General features: G+C 42.3%; 1 protein-coding gene across 1 annotated transcript in view; it reads left to right on the forward strand.

Moving 5' to 3' along the window:
* Window positions 1-24,388, forward strand: part of unc13d (unc-13 homolog D (C. elegans)) — a 104,508-nt gene extending 80,120 nt beyond the window's left edge. The window contains exons 19-26 of the mRNA XM_048611150.1: window positions 681-760; window positions 3,181-3,286; window positions 7,888-7,959; window positions 9,912-9,995; window positions 15,085-15,205; window positions 15,303-15,429; window positions 20,428-20,633; window positions 22,016-24,388. Of these exons, the coding sequence (XP_048467107.1) occupies window positions 681-760; window positions 3,181-3,286; window positions 7,888-7,959; window positions 9,912-9,995; window positions 15,085-15,205; window positions 15,303-15,429; window positions 20,428-20,633; window positions 22,016-22,119 (900 nt within the window). The 3' untranslated portion in view covers window positions 22,120-24,388. The remainder of the gene's footprint in view (window positions 1-680; window positions 761-3,180; window positions 3,287-7,887; window positions 7,960-9,911; window positions 9,996-15,084; window positions 15,206-15,302; window positions 15,430-20,427; window positions 20,634-22,015) is intronic.
* Window positions 24,389-24,815: the final 427 nt, after the last annotated feature.

Below are 24,815 nucleotides of genomic sequence, written 5' to 3' on the forward strand. Positions count from 1 at the left end.
TGAGAAAACAGCGATGGGTGGATTTCATGGGTTACCGTGAGTTAACGCCAAGTTGGCATGTAGACTATAATGGGTCAAGGTTGTACGTACAGGGGGATGGCTTGGAAGTGACAGTATGAGGGATTATGGAGGGGTGTACTTTGGATTTGGAAGATATGGGAGTTATGATGAGTCGGAATAGGGTATGAAGGATCATAGATTGGCATGGGGAATATGTGGGAGGTGAGGGACCAAAAACGTTGGAGGGATGCGGTTTTGTTTTATTCTTCCTTTTAAAAAGTGAACACAGTTCTGGAGCCCTGAGGTAGGTCTTCTGACCAGCTTGTCTCTTAATCCAGCATTCTCCGTAATAATTCTGAGGTCACCCACCCCTAGCCTACACTTTCAGGACTGAAAATCTGGTATCCAGGAGCAGCCATTTTTAAAAGTTGGGTTCGCAGAGCTGGGGTTTCTCCCAACTCTGTGCACACGACTCCTGGACAAAAATCCAAGCTGCTCTCAATGTTGCCGAGTGCAGCTGAGAGTTACAGCAGTCTGCGCTGTCCGACCCCCGGACAGATGAGAAAAGAATAAAAAACATGCCAGGCAATGTTTAAGGGTAATTCTGGCTTTAAAATGTGTACCTTTGTCATCCTAGATGCGCTATACTAACTTACACAAATTTCTTCATACTACTTTAGATGATTGTTCCTTTAATGAGCTTCCTGGAAACTGAGTTTGCATACATGGACACCAACCTAGTGCAAGAAAATTTTCAAAGGTCAGTAATTCAGTAAACTATATTGGAAATACACAACGGTATTTGGAAGGAGAAAAGACTTTTTCAATTTGGTGTGTAACTTGAGTGGAAATACAAAATGAAAGATCATAACAAAAAATAGAAACTGCCGGAGAAACTCAGCATATCTGGCAGCATCTGTGGAGAGAAAGCAGAGTTGACATTGAGTCCGGTGACCCTTCTTCAAGAGTTCATAGTAGCTAGGAAATGGTGGTATGTATGCACGTGATGGAGGATTAGGGGTAAAAGAATGAATGGTAAGTTGGAGACAGCCCAGAGAAAGAGAAATGTACAGACAGAGAGAGGGAGAAAGAAAGTTAGGCAGACAAAGGGATGGTGGATAGTAAGCCAGGGAGGAAGAAAAGCTGATAAGGGGACAATGAGTGGGCGATAATGGGTGAGTTTTGCTGAAAGCAGCCCATGTCATGATAGGGCCTGGGGTTTGGGAGTGGGTAAAGGACATGAAAGGTGGTGTTCCGATTTTAAGGATGCAGTGTCACCATGCAGAGAGAAATATCAATTAGTCTTTAGTTCTGGTTAAAAAACACATTCCAAGTGTGATGTGCTGTGAATACAAAACTTGTGGAAAGCTGAGAGCTAGCATCAAAACAGCATCCAGTTGACTGTCTCATTCTGTACTTTGGGAAACCAGAGTCTATTCTGTTCTTAGATAACAAGGTGTAGAGCTGGATGAACACAGCAGGCCAAGCAGCATCAGAGGAGCAGGAAAGCTGACGTTTTGGGTCTGGACCCTTCTTCAGATTTCATCCAGCTCTACACCTTGTTATCTCAGATTCTCCAGCATCGGCAGTTCCTACTATCTCTTTATTCTGTTCTTGCTGTAATTGTGGAGGAGGGTTATGTTAGAGATAGATACAATTCTTGAAGCCAAAAGAATCAAAGGACATATGGCAAAAGCAGGAACAGGAGGCTGAGTTGGATGATCTGTCATGACTATGTTCATTTTGGTTTTAATGGAGTATATCAATAGGAAAGGTTTAGAGGGATATGGGCCAAATGCTAGCAAATAGGACTTTGTCAGATTGGGATGTCTGGTCAGCGCAGACTAGGTGGACCGAAGGGTCTGTTTTTGTGCTGTATGACTCTTTGAATGTACGGGTATTAATTTGGTGACAGCTTTTTATCTGGCCCAAATTCAACTAATTTAGTTAATATTGGATTCATAGCTAGTCCAGCTGGTAGTGTTTGGTGCCAAGTTAGCCTAGTTTTCAAAATCCTCCTCAAAATCTCTCTGTAATCTCCTCTATCCTACAACCCCCGAAGATATCAGGACTCTTTCTTCCATTCTGGCCTCTGATTATCCCCGATTGGCCTTGTTCAAACATGGGCAGCCAAACTTTCTGCCAGGTTCAGTGCTCTGGAATTTCCTTCCTAAAACTCCTAGCCTTTCTGCTACTCTCCTCCTTTAAGATGCTCCTTTTAAAAATCTCCCTTTTTGATGAAGCTTTCAGTTATCTCTCCCTGTATCTTTTCATTTGACTTTCTGTCAAATTTGGCTTGTCACTGTGAATTGACGTGCTACATTTTACTGCACCAAAGATCTTATGTTAGAGATAGATACAGTTCTTGAAGCCGAAAGAATCAAAGGACATATGGCAAAAGCAGGAACAGGGGGCTGAGTTGGATGATCTGTCATGACTATGTTGAATGGTGGAGGAGTAGAATCAAATGGCCTACTCTTCCTATTTTCTATGTTTTTATATTAATGCTCAATGTTGTTGCTGGCAGTGATATGATGTTGTCTAATTTCATCCTCTTTTCCTTGTCTTTTCTTATTGATGGGGCTTTAATTTGTGAGAGTTGGGGAGAGTAAAGTGGATCCGAACCACTTGGTGTTATCCTCTACCTCGGCCGAGGCTTTGCTGCATGCTGCAGGTTAGGGATAACTTCTTCCTCAACAGAAATATTAATCTGAATGCTGAACAAGAGTTTGATCTTTCCCTCTCGATGTTAATATAACTTAGTTCTCTTCTTTGATCTGCTCCAACATGATTCCTTAACCCTCATTTAGAGGAAGACCTCCTACCTACACCAGTGTAAATTATGTTCCTTCAGCCATCACCCACGTGGCCTTTATGGATGAGACTGGTCAGACCTATTGACATTGGATCCTTATAGAAGCAAGAGGCCATTCAGCAACTTCAGCCTGTTGTGCCATTCATTTAAATCACGGACAATGTGATTCCATCACCCTTAATATACCTGAAAAATTAATGTTGTTTTGAAATGTTCTGTTAATCTAGGCTGGCCAGCTTTCTTAGGGAGAGTGTTCCAAATTTCCAGCATTTCAGATTCTATTATCCAATATTTCAGATCCTAGATTTGAAAGGCATATACGGTGAAATATTAGCCATTCTCTGACTTTCTAACTGTTCTCACAGCCTTCTAGGTTACCTTTGGACGGATATAATCGACATCATCTACTCAACTTCACGTCAAGGTGGTGTTTCTCGGAGGTTTTATTTGAAGCTAAACCATGCTTTGGAGGTGAGATTACTTAGAAACGTGAAGCCTAGCGCCCAAAGCTGCAGATTCCTTCCCAATATAGAGCAGCTGTTGTCATATTTTATACTGACTTAATTGGTGGCTCTGCCCCCCACCATGAGTTAAAGGACTGAGGAGGTAATTTTACAAGATCATGCTCGTGATGGGGAGGCCTGTTCTTTCGGAATAGACGCAGAAATCTGCCCATTATGCTGATTTAAAAACTCGCTGAGAGAGTGGTGCTGGAATTTCAAGCATAGAAAGTAAGAGCAGGAGTAGGCCATTTGGCCATTCAAGTTGCTACTCCATTTAGCATGGTCATTGCTGATCCTCTATTTCAATGCTGTGCTCCTGCTTTCTTCCCTTTAAAATCCACCAGCTACTGTGGTGGGATCTGAGCCCATATCCTGGATCTCTGGAGTATTAGTCCAGTGTTTTTACCACTACACCAGCTCCACTGTCCTAAAACCAAAGCCTGATGCTGCTCAGCTATACCCTATTATCAAACGACAAGAGACATTGTTGTAAAGACAACAATCTCTACCTCAAAGATAGTAGGAACTGCAGATGCTGGAGAATCTGAGATAACAAGGTGTAGAGCTGGATGAACACAGCAGGCCGAGCAGGAAGGCTGACGTTTCGGGCCTAGACCCTTCATCTACCTCAATGTCAGAAAAACAAAAGAGCTAGTCATCAACTTTGGGAAGGAGTGGAGGACACACCCCTATCTGCATCAATGGTGGTGAGATGGAAGTGGTCGAAAGCTTAAGTTCCTAGGAGTAAATATCACCAACAATCTGTCCTGCTCCATCCACATTGACGCTACAGTCAAGAAACCAACACCTCTACTTCCTCATGAGGCTAAAGAAATTCAGCAAGTCTACAAGGACCCTTACCAATTTTGATTGATGCACCATGAAAGCTTTCTATCTGGATGCACAGCTTGATACAGCAACTGCTCTGCCCAAGACTGGAAGAAATTGAGTTGTGAGCACTGTCCAGTCCAGCTCAAAAAACCAGCCTTCCATCTATTGACTCCGTCTATACTTCCCATTGCCTCGGGAAAGCAACATAATCAAAGACCCCTCCCATCTTGGTCATAATCTCTACCACCCTCTTCCATAAGGCAGAATATACAAAAGTTTGAAAACACATCCAACAGATTTAAGAACAGCCTCTTCCCTACTATTATCAGACTTACAAACAGACCTCTCGTATATTAGAATGGAATTTTTCTTTGCACCTTCTCTGTAGCTCTAACACTATATTCTGCATTCTATTCTAGTACTTATGTAAGGTATGATTTGTCTGGTTAGCACACAAAACAATACTTTTCAATAATAAATCAAATTAAATCAAATCATCTGCTCCTGGTTGGCAATGCCAAGCTGGGAATGACAGTTTGTAGAATTATTCCTTATTGTTTTAAAAGGTTCCTCTTCATTCCCTCCAGAGATCTGCAGTTTCCACTATGGTGGAGAGACCAAATATAGACTGTATGACAACTTTTCCAAACACTTACACTCAGTCAGCAAGCACGACCCTGACCACATGGTCACCTCCCATTTTTAGTACAGCATCCTGTTCACATGCTTACGTTACTGTCCAGGGCCTCCTGCAGTGCTCCAGTGAAGCCCAGTGCAAACTGGAGGAACAGCACCTCATTTCTGTTTCAGCACTTTATAACCTTCTGGGTTCAACATTGAGTTCAACAATTTCAGACCATGAAGTCTGTCCTTCATTTTGTTTCTCCCAACTTTGCCCCAATGTCTGGCTTTCTTGTTTTTTCTTACAGCAGAGCTGACCTATATTCTAACATTACTCTGGACCTAAATCTGTTCCCAGAAAAGTTTTCCATGCCTTTTGCACTGTGACACCTGTATCTCTAATCCTACTCAACCTTCCATTCTGTTTCACTTGCTCCTCCCCACCTTTCTCTACAGCATTACTTACTTTTCCACCTCTCACTTCAGTTCTGAAGGGCCATTAGTCACAAAATTTTTACTTTGTGCCTCTCTCTAAGATGCAGCCAGAAATGTGGAATTTCCCCAGCATTTTGTTGTATTTGTCTCCATTCTTACCTGGTTCTAAAGATGACGGGCAGCATGGTGGCTCAGTGGTTAGCACTGCTGCCTCACAGTGCCAGGAACCCGGGTTCGATTCTACCCTTGGGCGACTGTCTGTGTGGAGTTTGCACATTCTCCGCATATCTGTTTGGCTTTCCTCCAGGTGCTCTGGCTTCCTCCCATAGTCCAATGATGTGCAGTGGATTGGCCATGCTAAATTGCCTGTAGTGTTCAGGAGTATGTAACTTTGGTGAGTTACAGGGGGATGGGTCTGGGTGGGATGCTCTGAGGGTCAGTGTGGGCCGAAGGGCCTGTTTCCACACTGTAGGGATTCTATGACCAATGATGATGACCAACCTATTGTTATTCTTTTGGCTGATAAAATTCTTCCAATTCCCCTCTTCGCCCAGATACTTTGCTGTTTTAAGTATTCACCCCTGTCCTCGTGAATAATTGACCTGGTTCAGCTTTTAAAATTCTCCTTATTATTGTCAAGTCTATTGGTGTATCCTTCCAACAGAAAGGCAAAGCTGGTGATTTTTGCTTATTGTCTTTCCTCAGTGCATGATGATCCAGCTCAAATATTTCAATGATCAGTCTAAAACAATCCAATTCTAGAAAACATGCATGACACGTCAATGCCATTAGCTATCAATTTATCAGATAATAAAAAGTATAATGTAGTTTGCCCTACTTGATAATTTTTATAGGATTTACTCAATGCCTAATCTTTGCCGTTTAGCGTCAGTCCAGATGAACAGGCCATCTACGTGAGCAGGCACAAATTTCCTTAATGTATCTGAAGGCATTCTAATAGGCTGGTATTCTAAGAATATCATAGAATGGGTTACAGCACAGGAGGCCATTCAGCCCATCATGCCCATTCAGAACCTCTGCAAGACCATTCAGCTTTGCCAACTCACCTGTCCTTTCTACCTAGCCTTACAGTTTTCTTTTCTTTGCAGGTACTTGTTCAATGCTGTTTTAAAAGTCACAATCAAACTTGCTTGCTCCACACTTTCAGGCATTTATTGGATTTTCTTCATGTCACTATTTATTCTTTTGCCATTCATCTCTAATTCTCAATTCATCTCCCACTGGCAAGTGTTTCCCTAACTACAGTTAACGCCATGATCAAATCTCTTCTCAGCCTTCCCTTCACTAAGGAGAATAATCCCAGTTTCTTCAATCTGGTCACATAACTGAAATCCCTCATCACTACAGCCAGAACCATTCTGGTCAACTCTTTCCACAGTCTGTCCATTGCCTTTGCATCCTTCCTAAAGTGCAATGTCCAGAACTGCAGGTACTCTGATTGAAGTCAAACCATAAAGGTTTATCATAACTTCACTTTTGTATACAATGTCTCTTTATAAAGAGGAATATCTGACATGCCCTTTTAGCTGCTTTCTTACCTGCCTGCCACCTTTAAAGATCCATTTACAATCACACCTATTTCTCAGTTCCCTACTTAGAACTGCACCCAAATTTTATATTGTTCCTCTCATTCTTCCTACCAGAATAGTCACTTCCCCACATCATATTTCATTTTCCACTTATCTGCCCATTCCAATAAACTGTCTATGCTGACTTGCAGGCTATCACTATCTTCTACAATACTTCTGTGTTTGGGTCACCTGTAATTTTTGAAATTATGGATATTTTTCAATCAATCAATTTGTTCAGAGACGTATTATACACCTCTGCAACAGGTGGGACTTGAACCCAGAACTACAGGCACAAAGCTCGGACGCTACAACTGTGCCACAACAGCCTTTAATTTTGACACTGTACCCTATAACCTCAAGTATAAGTCATTAAAACATATTAAGAAAAGCATTGGTTTCTATCCTGAGCCCTGGGGAACCTTAATGTATACCTGCCTATAATCTGAAAAATAAGCATTCTCCATGACTCTGTTTTCTGTCACTGAGTTAAATTTGTAACCATCCTCTAGCTATCTGTTTTATTCCTTGGGCTTTAACTTGGCTGACAAACCCATCATGTGCCATTTAATCATGTGTCTTCTAAACGTCCATGAGCACCACATCGGCCATCTCTGTTATCTCATTAAGAAGCTCAATCAAGTTAATTAAACACTTTGTCCTTGATAAATCTATGCTGGCTCTCCTTCATTACCAAACTTTCAGTGTGACTTTATATCTTCCAAAGCGTGAAGACTATTACTCAGAGGTTAAGAGATTGCAAGAACTGCAGATGCTGGAGTCAGAGTCAATACTGTGTGGAGCTGGAGGAACACAGTAGTTCAGGCAGCATTAGAGGAGCAGGAAAGTCAATGTTTTGGGTTTACACCCTTCATCAGGACTGAAGGGTGTAAACCCGAAACTTCAACTTTCCTGCTCCTCTGATGCTGCCTGACTTAGTGTTCCTCCAGCTCCACAATGGATTACTCGGAGGTTAACTGGACTTTGGAAATAAGAGTGGGGGTACATTTGACTACTCTGATGTCTCCCAAGGTTGGAGACCCTTACTTTGTTATTGACCCTGTCTGAGTTTCTTTCCTTTCCTTCCTTTCAGAACCTGCTGTACTGTTTCCATGCTGAGGGAAATGGTTTGCCACTTAATGAACTACAGACCACCAGTTTCAAGGTGAGCTCTCAGGATTGCAAAGCTTGTTATTGAAACATAGATATAATGCACTTTTTGGCAAAGCTTTACATCTTGCAGTCATCAGGACAATTCACAAAAATACCAAGCTTGTTCTTGCACATGGGTTCAATTTGCCATCTTCATCCCATATTTCCCAAGATATACTTGCTGAGTTTGAACTCCTCTACTTGCAGCAATCCCATCATGAACCAGCATCTGCTGAAGATAGGAGATGTACTTAGCTGATCTAGCACATACATATTGCGGGCCTCTGAATCAATTATCCTATTTTCACATCAGTGTGAATATCTGGCAGCATCATGACGCCTCAATGCCAACTTGGACTCACTTCAATCAAGCAACCATAGGGACTGGCAAGCGTAGCAAAGGATGAAAGTCATTCTTAATGATGGGTCCAAATGAGTACCCATTAGACATACTGGTCAGCAAGACCAGACAGCCTTCCTCAAAAGTAAGATAAACGAGCATTTGCTGAACTTGCATAAGAGCAATGAACTGTTGGATGATAATTATGATTTGATTTTTATTTGCAGCTCACTGCGTTCGTGTATGTAGGAGCTGCCCAAGACCCAAAAGTAATGTCTGTTAATACCCTAGTTTATCTATGTCTGGTCTGGCACAACATGACCTGGCAAAATAATTGGTTGCTACGACCTGTTTTCAGCAGACTTTCCACTTACCTGGTGAAGGATTCCTACAGGAGTTGCATAGCAATAGTGATGCAGCGTCCATGTACTCATTTGGCATTGCCAGCATATTCACCAATGTACCACTCAGAAGCCATAGACATCTGTGCTGCAGCACATGTCATGGTGATCTAGACGCACCACCATTGTGTGCATCAATATTCACCACTAGTTCTCCATCAGCCTTACCAAGACCTGCTAGATTGACCTCAGGATAAACACCCCAATTTACCTTCTCATCTAACTCCATTGTGATATTTTGCAGGATTGCAGTCCCATCAATGACCTCGGCTCCTGCTGGGGCTGCAGGGACTAGCGAACTCACAGCCATCTGATTGGTCAATAGCCTCTTGAGGGTAGGACTTTGTCCCAAATGGAGATGTAGGCTAGAACCAATGAATCACCCAAGGACTGTAAAATTGGTTTGGAGCTTCCTGGTCACTTGGAGCTGGGCTTGCACAGAACATTTTAGCCAGGGCTGAGCCACCGCATATGTATAAAATTTAGCCTCATAAGCCCCCTATCAGTGCTCACTCTATTCCTATATTCCCAGAGGAGAGCTGCACCCAAAGGGTTGTTCAGGATAATCAATTAGTCCTAAATCTCCAACTAGCACCAGGAGCTTGAGATTGTTAATTGATTAATGAATGTGGTGCTTCTCTGGCCAGTATACATCTCAAATCCAATTTCCTGCATGTTCCCAAAACCTATAATTTCTTCAGTGTCAAAAAGTCTATCAGTCTTAGTTTTGAATGATTAAGCATTCACAGTTCTTCGGATAGAGAATGAATATTCCTGTATTTGGGCAGATAATGTCTCCCTTTTCTTGGACAGTGGGGTGTGGGGAAAGGAGAAGTAACTACTGAACACTTTGGAAACCAATTTCCTTTTGGTCTGTTCCAAAGTATCATCTACTTCCTAGCTGAATTTGAAAAATGTTCTGAAGAAGGGTCACTGGACCCAAAATGTTAACTCTGCTTTCTTTCCACAAATGCTGCCAGACCTGCTGAGTTTCTCCAGTATTTCTGTGGCCTTAAAAGTTAATGTTGCACATTCTGCTACACCTGCTGAGTATTTAACCATCTGTTTCCTGTTTCATGTTCAATTTTAATATTAATTTAAAATTTTCATTATTTGCAATTCTTTGCACGTCTCATTTGACTTGTTTGTCTTGCTCGGCATATCAATGTAGTTCCTTTCATGTGTTGTTACAATTTACTGTAAATTTACTATAATTTATTTCAGGATCTGAAGGCTCACCTGTCTCTGAATGCAGCAAGCACTCATGAGCTAATCCAGAAGTTTTATACAAAGAAAATCCAACAACAGGTCTGCAATGTGGACTGTCATCTAATGCAATACTATTTGAGGTGTGAAGGTCTAACTGATGGAGCACAGGTATCTCTAGGGAAGCCAAGACAGGTTTAAAGGACGTTAAAGATCAGTAATCAAACACAATGAGATGAGTTTTTGGGACTGGCAAACAGGAGCAGAACAACTTCCAGATTGTGAATTTGCCCTCATGAGGAGCGATTATTGATGGGATTTTCATGGAAGTACTCCCTTAATTGACATGAAAAAAAAAATCCCTGTCCAATTATAGGTGCTAAAGGAAAATCATCAGCCTTGAAAGGAGCAGCCGGATAACTTAGAGATCCCCTCTCATTGGCCTTTTTAGCATGATTTTAAAAGCAGCAGATGTATCCAGGTCCATGCTGTTCAGATGGGCAGGGTATGGAGGTGATGCAGGGAATTGGGAATGGAGGATTGGGATCAAGGACAGGATAGTTGGGGAATTGAGCCAGGGATGTTGGGGGCTGGTGGGTGAGCTGGCAATCCCTCAACAATGTGTCTATTAGCTTTACCCACAACTGCTCTTCACTGGGTGCCCACCTCTAGGTGGTTAAACTGCTCCATGTTGTCAGGAAGCTGAAAGATGACAGGAATATCATATTCTAATGCCTTCAGTGTCATAAACAAGGCTGCTACTGAGCCTGATTGGATGGCTCCTTTGAGAGTGCAGGGAGTCATGCAGGGTTCAAAAACTGTCCTCAGCAAAACTGGCCAGCCCCTGGAATGAGATTGGGAATCCGGTATATGTTGTTGGTCCTGTCGATCTCAGTGAGGCCTGACCATTCAGCACAATATTACTGATGTACAGCAGGGACTACGCAAGCTCTGAGAGTAGGTTCAGTTGATGCACTCTGATTTTGTGCATTTATACATCATTACATTGACTGTCATTAATCACAATCAAGCAATGATTTGCATTGATATTGCAACATTAATGTTTGAAAATACTTCAGAGACAGGACCAGAAGGAAAATTGATGTTAATCAAAAGCAGACAAAAGGAAAGGGATAATACAGTGTGGAGCTGGAGGAGCACAGTGGGCCAAGCAGCATCAGACGAGCAGGAAAGTTGATATTTTGGGTCGGGACGTCAACTTTCCTGCTTCCCTGATGCTGCCTGGCCTGCTGTGCTCCTCCAGCTCCACACTGAGTTATCTCTGACTCCAGCATCAGCCGTTCTTACTATCTCAAAAGGAAAGGGAACCACAGATTTGGACATGGAAATGGTTTATAATGAGGACCTTAAAAGATTAGGTGGGAGATGTTGAGGTGGAGAGGTTTAGGGTGGGAATTCCAGAACAAGGAGTCAAGTAGATTCAAAGTGTGGCTGCCAATGGCAAATGGGTAGGTGCACCAGAGGAACGAAGGTTTCAGGGCATGCTGTCAAGCTGGAAAAGACTATATAGAGGTGAGGTGCTAGTTCATGGAGGAATCAAATACAAGGATGTAGAAATTAATCAAATACCCCTTCAATACTGAGGAAGTTCAGTTATGAGGAAGGGTCACCGGACCCGAAACGTTAACTCTGTTTGTTCCTTCATAGATGCTGCCAGACCTGCTGAGCTTTTCCAACAACATTGTTTTTGTTTCACAAGGGTCGGTATTGAGGCCCCTGCTGTTTGTGGTTTATATAAATGATTTGGACTTGAATGTTGGGGGAGGTTGATTAGTAAGTTGGCAGATGATACAAAAATTGATGGGGTGGTAAAGTGTGAGGAAAATAGCCTTAGATTACAGGAAGATATAGATGGGCTGGTCAGATGGGCTGATCAGTGGCAAATGGAATTCAATCTGGATAAATGTGAGGTGATGCATTTGGGCAGGACAAACAAGGAAAGGGAATACATGATGAATGGTAGGACCCTGGGAAGTATCAAGGATCAGACGGACCTCTGATGCTGCCTGGCCTGCTATGTTCATCCAGCTCCACACCTTGTTATCTCAGATTCCAGCATCGGCAATTCCTACTGTCTCTCAGAGGGACCTTGTTGTGCATGAGTTTAAGAGCAGGGAGGTTATGTTGAAACTGTATAAAATGTTAGTTAGGCTACAACTAGAAAATTGTGTGCCATTCTGGAATCCACACTTTAGGTGTGATACGATTAGCACTCGGGGAGGCGGGGAAGGTGGGGGGCGGGGTGATGCAGAGGAGACTTACCAAGATGTTTCCTGGACTGGAGAGTTTTTTATGAAGATAGATTGGACAGACTAGGTTGTTTTTCATAAGCATAGAGGAGATTGAGAGGGGTTGTGATTGAGATCTATAAAATTAAGGAGCAAGAAGAGGGTACACTGGAAGAAACATTTCCTCTTGATGGAGGATCATTGAACAGGTGGCAAAGATTTAAAGTAAGGAGCAGGAGGTTGAGAGGAAATTTGAGGAAAAGGTTTCCACCCAGAGGGAGGTTGGAATCTGGAAATCACTCCCTGTAAAGGTTGTACTGGCAGAAATCCTCATAAAATTTAAGAAGTATTTAGGTGGGTCACGTTGTGGACAGTGCAGAGGTTCTAGGTTACAAAGGGACATTGATAGGATGCAGAGCTGAGCTGAGAAGTGGCAGATGGAGTTTAACCCTGAAAAGTGTGAGGTGATTCATTTTGGAAGGACAAACTTGAAAGCAGAATACAGGGTTAACAGAAAGATTCTTGGCAGTGTGGAGGAGCAGAGGGATCTGGGGGTTCATGTCCACAGTTCCCTGAAAGCTGCCACCCAGGTGGATAGAGTTGTTAAGAAGGCGTATGGTGTGTTTGCTTTCATTAATAGAGGGATTGAGTTCAAGAGCCGTAAAGTTATCTCCAGCTATACAAAAGCCTGGTTTGGCCACATCTGGAGTATTGTGTCCAGTTCTGGTCGCCTCATTACAGGAAAGATGTGGAAGCGTTGAAAAAGGTGCAGAGGAGATTTACCAGGATGTTTGCTCGGTTCGCAACAAACCCGATGTGGCCTCCTCTACGTTGGGGAAACCAAACGGAGGCTTGGGGACCGCTTTGTGGAACACCTACGCTCGGTTCGCAACAAACAACTGCACCTCCCAGTCGCGAACCATTTCAACTCCCCCTCCCACTCCTTAAGACGACATGTCCATCCTGAGCCTCCTGCAGTGCCACAACGATGCCACCAAAAGGTTGCAGGAACAGCAACTCATATTTCGCTTGGTAACCCTGCAGCCCAATGGTATCAATGTGGACTTCACAAGCTTCAAAATCTCCCCTCCCCCAACCGCATCCCAAAACCAGCCCAGCTTGTCCCTGCCTCCCTAACCTGTCCTTCCTCCCACCTATCCCCTCCTCTCACCTCAAGCCCCACCCCCCTTTCCTACCTAATAGCCTCATCCCACCCCCTTGACCTGTCTGTCCTCCCCTGGACTGACCTATCCCCCCCTAACTCCCCACCTACACTCACCTTTACTGGCTCTACCCCCGCCTCTTTGACCTGTCTGTCTCCTCTCCACCAATCTTCTCCTTTATCCATCTTCTATCCACCTACCCCTCTCTCCCTATTTATTTCAGAATCCTCTTCCCCTCCTCCATTTCTGAAGCAGGGTCTAGACCCGAAACGTCAGCTTTCCTGCTCCTCTGATGCTGCTTAGCCTGCTGCGTTCATCCAGCTCTACATCTTGTTGTCTTTTTTACCAGGATGTTGCCTGGAATGGAGGAAGGTCTTAGGAGGAAAGGTTGAGAGAGCTAGGGCTTTTCTCTTTAGAACAATGAAGGGTGAGAGGTGACTTGATAGAGGTGTACAAAATGATCAGAGGTATAGATAGAGTAGACAGCCAGAGACTTTTTCCTAGGGTGGAGGTAGCTATTATGAGGGGGCATAGTTTTAAAGTGAGTGGAGGTAGATATAGGGGAGACGTCAGAGGTAGGTTCTTTACTCAGAGAGTGGTCGGGGCATGGAATGCATTGCCGGAGAGGGTAGTGAAGTCGGCCTCATTAGGGGCATTTAAGCGGCTATTAGATAGGCATATGGATGATAGTATAAGGTAGGGGTGGAGGTTAGATAGACCTTAGGATTAGGGTAAAAGTTTGGCCCAACATCATGGGCTGAAGGGCCTGTCCTGTGCTGTACTGTTCTATGTTCTATGTGTACTTGCAATGCCAAGGCTATGGGCCAAGTGCTGTAAAAGATTAGTTAATTAATCTTAGTTAGGTAGTTATTTTTGGTGCACATCCAATGGGCCTAAGGGCTCTTTTCTGTCCTGTGAATCTTTAAGACTTTGAAATTGAACAAATTCAAAGGATAGCAGATGTTTGGGGCTGTTTGATACTGTATCGAATTTCCTCTGAAGGATATGTATTCAAATCTCATTCCAGACACTTGGAACATTATCCAGGCTGACATTCTGGTGCAGTAGTAGAGAGTGCTACACAGTCTGAGCTGTCATCTCTTAAAGGAGGTGTTAAATTGAGATCCATCTGACCTCATTATAATGTACACCTCATCGAAAAATGCAGGGAGTACTCTTGATATGATGGTTAATATTTATATATCCTTGATAGTAGTTGGTGGGCTCACTATGCACAAATTGGCTTCCCCACTTGCTTTATTTCATAATGATATGTTCTAAAATAATTAGTTTTCTGTGAAGCGCTTTTGGACATTATGGGGAGGCAATGGCCTGGTGATTTTATTGCTGAGCCGTTAATCCAGGAAATGTTCTGGGGACCCAAGTTCAAATTCTGCCATTGCAGATGGTGGAATTTGAATTCAATAAAAATCTGAAATTAATTATCTAATGATGACCATGAATCCATTGTCAATTGTTGGAAAAACCCATCTGGTTCACTAATGTTCTTTAGGGAAGGAAACTGCCATCCTTATCTGGTCTGGCCTACATGTGGCTCCAGACCATAGCAATATGGGTAGCTCTTAACTGCCTCTGAGCAATTAGGGATGGGTAATAAATGCTGGCACATCCCATGAATTAATAAAAAAAAATCCTAAGAACCTGAATGGTGCTATATAAAAGATTTTTTCCCCCCTTCTTTAATGTTCCTTCTGTTGAACAACAAAATAATAAATTACACATTTCCCCCTAATGGCTCCTCCACGTTTTTGTTTGAAGACTACTGATGAATGTTCCAAGTATGGTGCCGTGACTATAAAAGCCTGGTACGACAATGAAGGGAAAAGGCTCCATGTGGAAATCCTAAATGCTGTTAACCTCATGCCACTGGATTCCAATGGTAAGAAAGAAAGTGGCGTTACTGGCTGAAGAGATGTTTCTTTTCACATTACACTTTCTGAATCTTCCTTATTTGCATCCCATCTCTCTCCATGCAGGGACCAGTGATCCTTTTGTGGAACTGACTCTGGAGCCTAAGTACACCTTCCCACTGGTAGAGAGCAAAACAACGAGACGCATTGATAATGATCTCAACCCACTCTTCGATGAGGCTTTTGAGTTCAGGTACATACAGTTATTGGTCAGTTATAGCACAGAATGAAGCCTTCAGACAATTGTGTCCATGCCTTCTCTCTGTGACAACTCAGCTTGTCCCATTGTCCTACATTTTCCCTGTTGTCCTGTAAGCCACAGAATCATACAGCCTGAAAACAGGCCCATTGATCCAACTTTTCCATACATACTAGGTTTCCTAAACTGAACTAGTCCCATTTGCCCGTGTTTAGTCCGTATCCCTCTAAGCCTTTCCTATCCATCTATCTGTCCAAATGTTTTTTAAATGTTGTAATTGTACTTGCTTCCTCTGGCAGTTCATTCCATACACACACCACCCTATGCATGAAAACACTGCTCCTCAGGTCCCTTTTAAATCTTTCCCTCGCACCTTAAACCTATGCCCTCTAGTATTGGAACCCTAGTATTCACCTTAGTTATGCCCTTCATGATTTTATAAACCTCTGTAAGGTCACCCCTAAGCCTCCTATGCTCCAAGCAAAAAGAATTCCACTTTATCCAGTCTCTCCTGTTAACTCAAACCTTCCAGTCTCAGTAACATCCATGGAAATCTTTTCTGCACCCTTTCCAGTTAGGAAGTGTTGTAGATGATAGCATTAAATTGCAAAGGGATATAGACAGACTAAGGGAATGGACAAACGGCGATAGATGGAGTTCAGTGTAAGCAAGTGTGAGGTTATCCATTTTGGACTGTAGAAGGATAGATAAGAATATTTTCTAGATGGTGTGAAGTTAATTGCAGTGGATATCCAAAGAGACTTGGGATTCAGGTGCATAGATCTTTAAAATGTCTTGAACAGATACAGAAAGTAAGGAAGAAATCTAATGAAATGCTGGTCTTTATATCTGAAGTAAATGGATGAAATTATATAAAACCTTGGTTAGCCTCACATGGAGTACTGTAAGTACATCTGGGCATCACACTTTAGGAAAGATATATTGACCTTGGAGGAACTACAATGTATGTTAAAAAGAACAATACCTAGACTTCAGGGGTGATGAAGGGAGATTGTACAAATTAGGCCTGTTTTTTCTAGAACGTAGAAAGTTAAGGGTTGATCTGACCAAAGTCTTCAAACTATTAACAGGAAGCCTGATCAGTTGTTAATTTTAAATCTGTAATAAATAATTTCTGTTAAGCAAAGGTATGAAGGAATGTAGGCAAAAGGCAGATCAATGGATTTAAGCCACAGATCAGCCACGGTCTCATTGAATGGTTGAACAGGCTTAAGGGGCTGAATGGCCTACTCATGTTCCTATATTCATTCACTTCTATTTGTGGCATAGATAAGGTGACTAGCCAAGGTCTTTTTCCCAGGGTAGTGGAGTCCAAAAATGGAGGGCATAGGTTTAAGGTGATAGGGGAAAGATTTAAAAGGGATCTGAGGGATAACTCTTTCAAACAGAGAGTGGTGCATATATGGAATGAGCTGCCAAAAGTGGTAGAGAGGAGTACAATTACAACATTTAAAAGACATTTGGGTAGGTACATGGATAGGAAAGATATAGAGGGATATGGGCCAAATGCAGGTAAATTAGACTAATTCAGTTTAGGAAACCAGGTTGGCATGGACGAGTTGGGCTGAAAGCTCTGTTTCTGTGCTGTTTGACTCTATGATGTAATGACTCTAAATAGTAATGTGTGAAAGTCAGAAAGATGAAAAGGGACTACACTCAGAGGATATAGCCACAGTCAGTCAAGGGGTTTGGCCAAATAGACTCTAGGGGTTTGGCCATGGTCAGTGCTGCAGAACGTGTTCAAACAGTCCAGGGATTACAAGTAGATTGTCTGGGTGCTTTAGATACATTAATCTTTTTTTAATCAATCATGGATTAAGTGTGATGAAATGGATGAAAGCTGTTAATGGTAACAGTTGAGCAGGAGAAAGGGTGAGGTGTCCCCAGTGAGTGATTAGGAAGTGAAGGCAAGGAAGGTTTAGTTGTTTGTGAGAAAGAGGTGCTTGAGAGGCATTGAGTAAACATGGTGCATGCAATACCAAGGATTGTAGTCTACCAGCCTTGGCGAGATGTGTGTGCAGTGGCAGAGTTGGAGTCAGTGTGACCCTGTGGGTGTGAAGGAGCTGACAGAAGATGGTGACACTTATCATAGAGAAGTGTAGGAGATCGTTGACCTTCTTATAGCACTGTTGGGAGTCCCTTTTTAAATGCAGGATGCACCACTGGCCTGTGCTGCAATTTCTATCCAGGCTGGCTCAATTTGTTGGCATGGCCTCCTTTGGTCAACCTGAAAAAGGTTTCCCCTCCTCTTCACCACCCCATCCACCAGCCCCTCCAGATCCCTGCCCATGCAGTGGGGAGTCAGCTTGCCTTTCATCTATAATATTTGAAGAGTTGAGAACTGCAGTGTGAGGACCAGTTCCTGGCTCGCAGAATCTGAAGTGACGTCAGCTGGGTTTTAAATATGACACCAGAGAAATGGAAGCTAGAATGTTCTGGCAGTGACAAGCACTTGCACCGCATGATTCCTTGAGAAATGTACCCAGCAGTTTGGTTGCTTAATTAATGAGGTGAAAAGCAGAAGATTGTTTGAAAAAATTTGTCCTGGGCTACAGTGGACCAGGCACCAGGAAACCCACTTGCCGTCACACTTAGCTACAAATGGGAGAATGCATCCCCAACTTCCTTGTTTTTTTTAACTCTTTGCCTCTATATAAAGCCAAGGATTCTTACTAGCCTTAGTAGCTGTTTTCTCAGCCACTTCCAATGATTCAAGAATATAAACATCCAGACCCTGCTGTACTTGCACCCCTTTTTTAGAATTGTACCCTTTATTTCATATTGTCTCCTATTGTTCTTGCTTCCAAAGTGAAACACTTCAGACTTCTCTGCATTATTTTTCGTCTGCCATGTGTCCATCCATTCCACTAATCTTCCTATATTCTCTATCACGGTCATCCTCACAGTTCAAAATACTTCCAACTTCTGTGCCTTTTGCAAATTTTGAAATTGTGCCCTACTCATCCGTGTCTACAGCATTAATGTAATATGTGTAAAGGAAAAACTGATCCCAATACTGGGATTCCCTGGGAACACCACTTCATACTGTCTTCTCTTCCAAAAATTACCGTCCAACAATAATCTGTCTTCTACTAATCAGCCAGAACTGCAGTTGACCCTTTTATTTAACTTTATTGAGGCCTGTCAAGAGGCTACCAAATATATTATGGAAGTCCATGTACACCACATCAACCACGTTGCCCTCAACAGCCCTGGCTTACCCAAATGAATCCACATTTGAAGTAACTGCTGAATGTGTCTCAGGTCATTGTTTTGAAAGGCTTTCCCATCACCAGCATTAAGTTTATTGGCTGTAGTTGCTGGACAAATCCTTTGCATCCTTTTTTGAACAAGAGTATAACATTTACAATATTCCAGTCTTTTGGCACCACCACTGTGTCTAACGGGATTCAAAGATTCCAGTTTAAGTGGGCTATGTCTGTTCTCATTCCCATTGAAATTGGCTCTCACTTAATTAAATAGAATAAATTCTATCACTACTTATTTCTTATCTGTGCCTTTGTTATCTCTAGGCTCTAACTCTTAACCTGCACCTTAGCCAACCTCACCTCCCATAAATTTGAGCTCATCTAAACTCTGCTCTTTATGTCCTAACTTGCAGTAAGTCCTGTTCAACCAAGATCCGCAAGCTCGCTAACCCTCCATTTGCTCTCATTTTGGTTTATAAAATTCTGATGCATGTTTTCAAACATGCCCATGACTTTACCCTTACCTCTGTAATCTTCTCCAACTAAAGTCCTCTGAGATGTGTCCACCTCTGGTGTATGCTGATGAATTTGCTCTAACATAGGCAGCCATGCCTTCAGCTGCCTGGACTATAAACATTGGGATTCTCTCCCTAACCTTTCTGTCCTCCTCAAAGACAGTACTTAAACCTACCAAGTTTTGCTCACCCATTATTTGTTTAATAATACTCTTGGAAGAACTGCAACTATTTTACTACTTTAAAGGTGCCATATAAATTGTTATTGTTTCATACCTATATTCTGCCAGATATGGTTCCATAGTTTCCTTCTTGTCAGTCACCCAGTTCTCATGATGGGCTATTTGGTCACAGTGTATCACAGGGTGGCACAGTGGTTAGCACTGCTGCCTCATAGTGCCAGGGACATGTCTGTGTAGAGTTTTAATACTCTCACTGAGTCTGCTTGGGTTTCCTCCCACAGTCCAAAATTGTGCAGATTAGGTTGATTAGCCATGCTAAATTGCCCATAGTGTCCAGGGATGTACAAGCTAGGTGGATTAGCCACGGGGAATGTAAGGTTAAAGGGATAGGGTGGGGGCAGGTGGGTCTGGGAGGGATGCTGTTCGGAGGGTCGGTGTGGACTCGATGGGCTGAATGGCCTGCTTCCACACTTTTGAGATTGTGAAAAGCCACGCTGATCTGTTCTTTAAATGATGTCCGTTTATACACTTCTCCAAAAGACTGTGTTGACTGATGATTAGGAGCAGCAACACTGGTTGAATGTCTGCTCTCTAATCCAAGGGTGAAAAGGATAACTGTGATGGGCTTAGAGCACAGGACAGGACTAAGCCTGTGGCCATCATGGCATGTATACTTCAACCTACGAAAGTAAAGATTAGGAGAGATTTGAGCCTATTCATTATCAGTCATCCTCCACTGTTGCACAGCTAAAATTAACCATCAGTGGCTTGATTGTGAGTGCTAAGTCAAGCACGCATTTGATTATGGGCTGCACTAAAGGTGCAATATACTGACAGCATTGTCGACAGCTTGAACTGTAAGTCCAGAAGCACAACCTTTGATTGCACACACACATACTCACTCCGGGATGGCTTGATACATAACCAGCTATTCTTTAAGTTCTTGTTCTGAATTAGAACATTTACAGAATCCTAGACGCACAAAATTATTTACAGGCAAAAATGTTAAACTAGTGTGTAAGAAGCCTGAGTAGGGGGTAATTTTTTTTTGTGACTTGTTTTTAGCAATGTTACTTCAGAGCAGTGTCGGCGAGAGGGGGCCTGCCTACTTATCACTGTGTTTGATCATGATACTTTGCTCAGTGATGATCTAGAAGGGGAAGCTTACTTCTCTTTGCAAGACATCCCAGGACTGGACAGCACTGAGGAACCTCTCAACATCATCAAAGTTCCTCAGAGCCGATTGGCACTCAGCCATCCAAAACCAAATGGTAAGACAAAACTGTTATCATCACTTTTTTATATTTGCCAGGCATTTGTTGAGTTATTTTTATCAATATGGATGTCATTGCTAGGCCAGTATTTAATACCCATTCCCAGCTGCCCTGAACAAGAGGATAGTGAGCTGCCTTCTTGAACTGTTGCAGTCGTGTGATGTGGATACAGTTAGGGAGGTATTCTGGGACTTTATCTAGTGAAGGATTGGTGATAATATTTACAGTCAGGATAATGTGAGAGTTCGAGGGAATTTGCAAATGGTAGCATTTTCCTTGCTGCCCTGCTCTATCGAGGCAATCCATCCTTCACTTCTTTCAATATTTTGAGAGAGTTCTGTACACAGTAGGTATGAAGGATATTATCAAGCTGGAGAGGGTTCAGAAGAAATTTACCAGGATGTTGCTGGGTTTTGAAGTTTTGAGTTACAGAGAAAGGCTGGATAGGCTGGGACTTTTTTCACTCGAGTGTAGGAGGCTGAGAGGTGACCTGATAGAAGTTTATTAAATAATGAAACGTATAGATAGAGTTAATGGTAGTTGTCTTTTTCCCTCGGATGGAGGATTTCAAGACTACATTTTTAAGGTGAGAAGAGAGAAATTTAAAAGAGACCTAAGAGGTACAGCATGGAGTTAGATAGATAGGAAAGTTCCCTCTACTCTTTTAAGCTGAAGGTACAGCTTCTCTACTCCATCGTCATCAAATATTCCCAGGACAGGGACAGCTCAGGGTTAGATACAGTGTAATGCTTTCTCCTCTCTTTTAAATTGAAATTAAGTTCTATCTATTCTTTTAATCTGTAAGTAGAGCACCCTTTACATTGCCCCATCAAGCATTCCCAGGACCGGTATAGCACAGAGTTAAATGCACAGTAAAGCTCCCTGTAATCTTTTAAACTGAAAATAAAGCTCTGTCCGCTCATTTAAACTGAGTGTAAAGCATCTTCTACACTGACCTCCTCAAACACTCTCAAGACAGATATAACACTGGGTTAGATACAGAATAAAGGCCCCTGTTTTTTTAAAACGAAAGTAATAATTATTATCTTTTTAAAGCTTTCTCTCCTCTTCCAAACCAAAACCAAAACCAAAACCAAAACTCCCTGGACTCTCCCAAACCAAAAATGACACACTCTACTCCCTTTTAAATTGAAATTGAAGCTCCTCATATACTGTCCCCAGCAAACACACCCAGGATCTCTATACGTTGAAGATGACACATGAACAGTGATGTGTGGCTTCAGGGAACAGGGTCATACAAAGTGCTTTTAGGGAATGTGGAATGAAACTTGGGAGAGAAAAGTATACACACTACCTTTACTAATACTTTTAACTACCTTGTAACTGTGAGACGTCTCTGGCATTTGTTTTCTTGACAGAAGACAACATACTGAAGTTATTAGAGGCACGAAAAGGAGATAGAGATGCTCAGGCATTTGTCAAAATACGAAGACAACGGGAAAGGAAGTCAAAGGAAAGATAAAAATTGCTGCAACCTCAAGTCCTAACACTGGAAGGAATCCGAAGCACTGGACTTTCAGGCACCTCATCTCCTTCATTCTGTAACATTGATGCACAAATGCTTGAGACTGACTAATACCCCACAGCCAGCATTAGGCTTTAATGAAAAATTGTGAGCGGCATGAGTGGTTTAGCATTATGTGTGTATGAAGGTCTGGGATCAAGTCAACCCATTTCCCCACCTGTCTTGCTGTGTTAGTGAAGACAAGTCCTGCCGTGAGATTCTCACTGGCTATTTTTGGGGCCTCATGCTATTGGTTTCTTCCCTGAAAGCTCCTTGAATTTTTTTTGTCTTGTGCTGTTCCTTTCGATTTCTCAGACTCCTGGAGTGAAAATTGGGATTGTCTGCACTTGTTTTTGTGTTGTGATCTCTGAAATGGCATCTGAAGTGTGCATGCACAGATCCTTGTACTGGACTCCATACTGGTGAGGGCATTCATGTGCAGAGTGAAAGCCAGCTGGACATACGCAGAGCAGACTGATTCGATATTAGTGGTGCCGTTTTGGAGCTCAATAGACTACCAGTGTCTTCAGCCAAACATGCACTTGTGTTTAGTTTGTGTTTTTGTCATTTTATTTAATGCAAGATTTGTGTTTGCCTCCAGGTTTTCAGACTTTATATAGGCTTGGTCTTGAGTGAAATCTATGCCCTCCTTCAGCACATGGCTTCAGGCTGAATTTCAGTGATGCTTAGGGAGTGCTGCAATACTGGCAGTGTTATACTTCATACAAAATGTGAAAATTCCCAAAGCACTTGCTGACCACGAGTTCTCCCTGGTTTCCTGGCTAATATTTATCCCTTGACCAACTCCTGAAAACAGATTATCTGCTTATTTTGTTGTAATGTGGGATCTTGCGTGCGAATTAACTGTTACCTGTCCAACTTTGCAGCAGTGAGTACGTTTCAAAAGTATTTCAGTGACTGTAAATCACTTTCAGACGTTCTGGATCATGAAAGCTGTTACATAAATGCAAATCTGTCTGTACCTCATTACTATTTGTTGGACCCTTCTGTGTGCAAAATTGTATGAGACAATTCTGAAAGGGGCAGGAAGGTTTTCAAAGTGTACCATATTGTAGGAGTTCTCTTTATGCATTAGGGTTGACTTTATGAATATGTGCTCTGAGTAATCCATGCTCATCTGGAAAACAAGATATTGTGGAGAATATGTTGTGATTTCTACACAGATACTGCTAGTGCTGAGGCTCCCTGTTGGGACTCTAGGTTCTCAAAATGGCCCTCTAAAGCCATCTGACCTACAGACTTGGACAGTCCTTGTCTAAGGCATTAGGGATGGATTAATATCACTGACAAAAATACTTTATTTCTCAAATAAGACACATACCTCAGTTAAAATTCCTCTTGTGCCAACTACAAACATTGAGTAAATTGGAATTTTTAGCAATTAAATCTTTGCATCTTCTTTATCTCTGTGCTTTCTGGCGTATTTGTTGAGTTACACTTGACAGTTGCTGAAATAATGATATCCACCCAACAGCTCTCCGGGAAGTTGAACATATTCTATTCCAGCTCTTTGCCTTTCCTTTACCACTGCCCACAGGGCTGGTTCCCAAGCACGGAAAGGGGACTAATATCTTAAAGGTGACAATCTGAACCTGAGTAACTATAGGTCTATTAATTTGACATCAGTTATCAGAAAAATACTTCAGAAACATTAGAGCTGCAATAAGTGGTTGCCTAGCTGGAGACATCAAATATGCATTGTAAGAAAAAGTCAAGACTTACAAATTGATTGCAAATTGATCTGGATTGGGAACTGGCTGGGAGGGCATAGTGGTGATGGATGGATTCAGATCATGATGGATCATCAGTGGTGTCACTGAGGGATCAGTATTTGGGCTGTTGGTTTAATAATGATGTAGAGGTATGTGTTGGTGGCAGAATCTGCAAATTTACAGATGATGCAAAGATCTGTGTGAGTGTTAACATTGCGTACAGAGCTGAAGTGCTACAAGCTGAGTTTAACATGTTTATGTTTTGGGGATTGATCTCTGACTGGTAAATGATGATGTTTAATTTGCAAGTGTGCATTTTGTGTGGCCAGGGCAAATGCTGAAGTTAGTGGCTGTTCTCATTCATGTAGAGTAGTGGGTGCATTCACTGTTCTTAATTGGAGTCATAGAGTCATACAGCATGGAAATGGGCCACATTTGGAGTACTGCATACAGTTCTGGTTGCCTTGCTATAGGAAGGATGTTATTAAACTTGGAAAGGGTACAAAAAATTTACAAGAATGTTACTGAAACTGGAAGGTTTGAATTATAAGGACAGGCTGAATAGGCTAGGACTTTTTTTCCCTGGAGCGTAGGAGGCTGAGGGGTGACTTTTTAAAGAGATTTACAAAATCATGAGGGGCATTGATAAGGTGAACAGCCAAGGTCTTTTCCCCACGGTAGGATAGTCCAAAACTAAAAGGCATAAGTTTAAGGTGAGAGGGGCAAGATTTAAAAGGGACCTGAGGGGGAACCTTTTCACACACCGGGTGGTGCATATATGTGGAATGAGCTGTCATAGGAAGTGGTAAGGGAGGGTATGGTTACAACATTTAAAACACAACTGGACAGGTGCATGGATAGGAAAGGTTTAGAGGGATGTGGGCTTAATGCCGGCAAATGGGACTATTCCATATCAGAAAT

This window comes from Rhincodon typus, chromosome 23 (genome assembly GCF_021869965.1).
Source record: "Rhincodon typus isolate 14 chromosome 23, sRhiTyp1.1, whole genome shotgun sequence".
NCBI lineage: Eukaryota > Metazoa > Chordata > Chondrichthyes > Orectolobiformes > Rhincodontidae > Rhincodon > Rhincodon typus.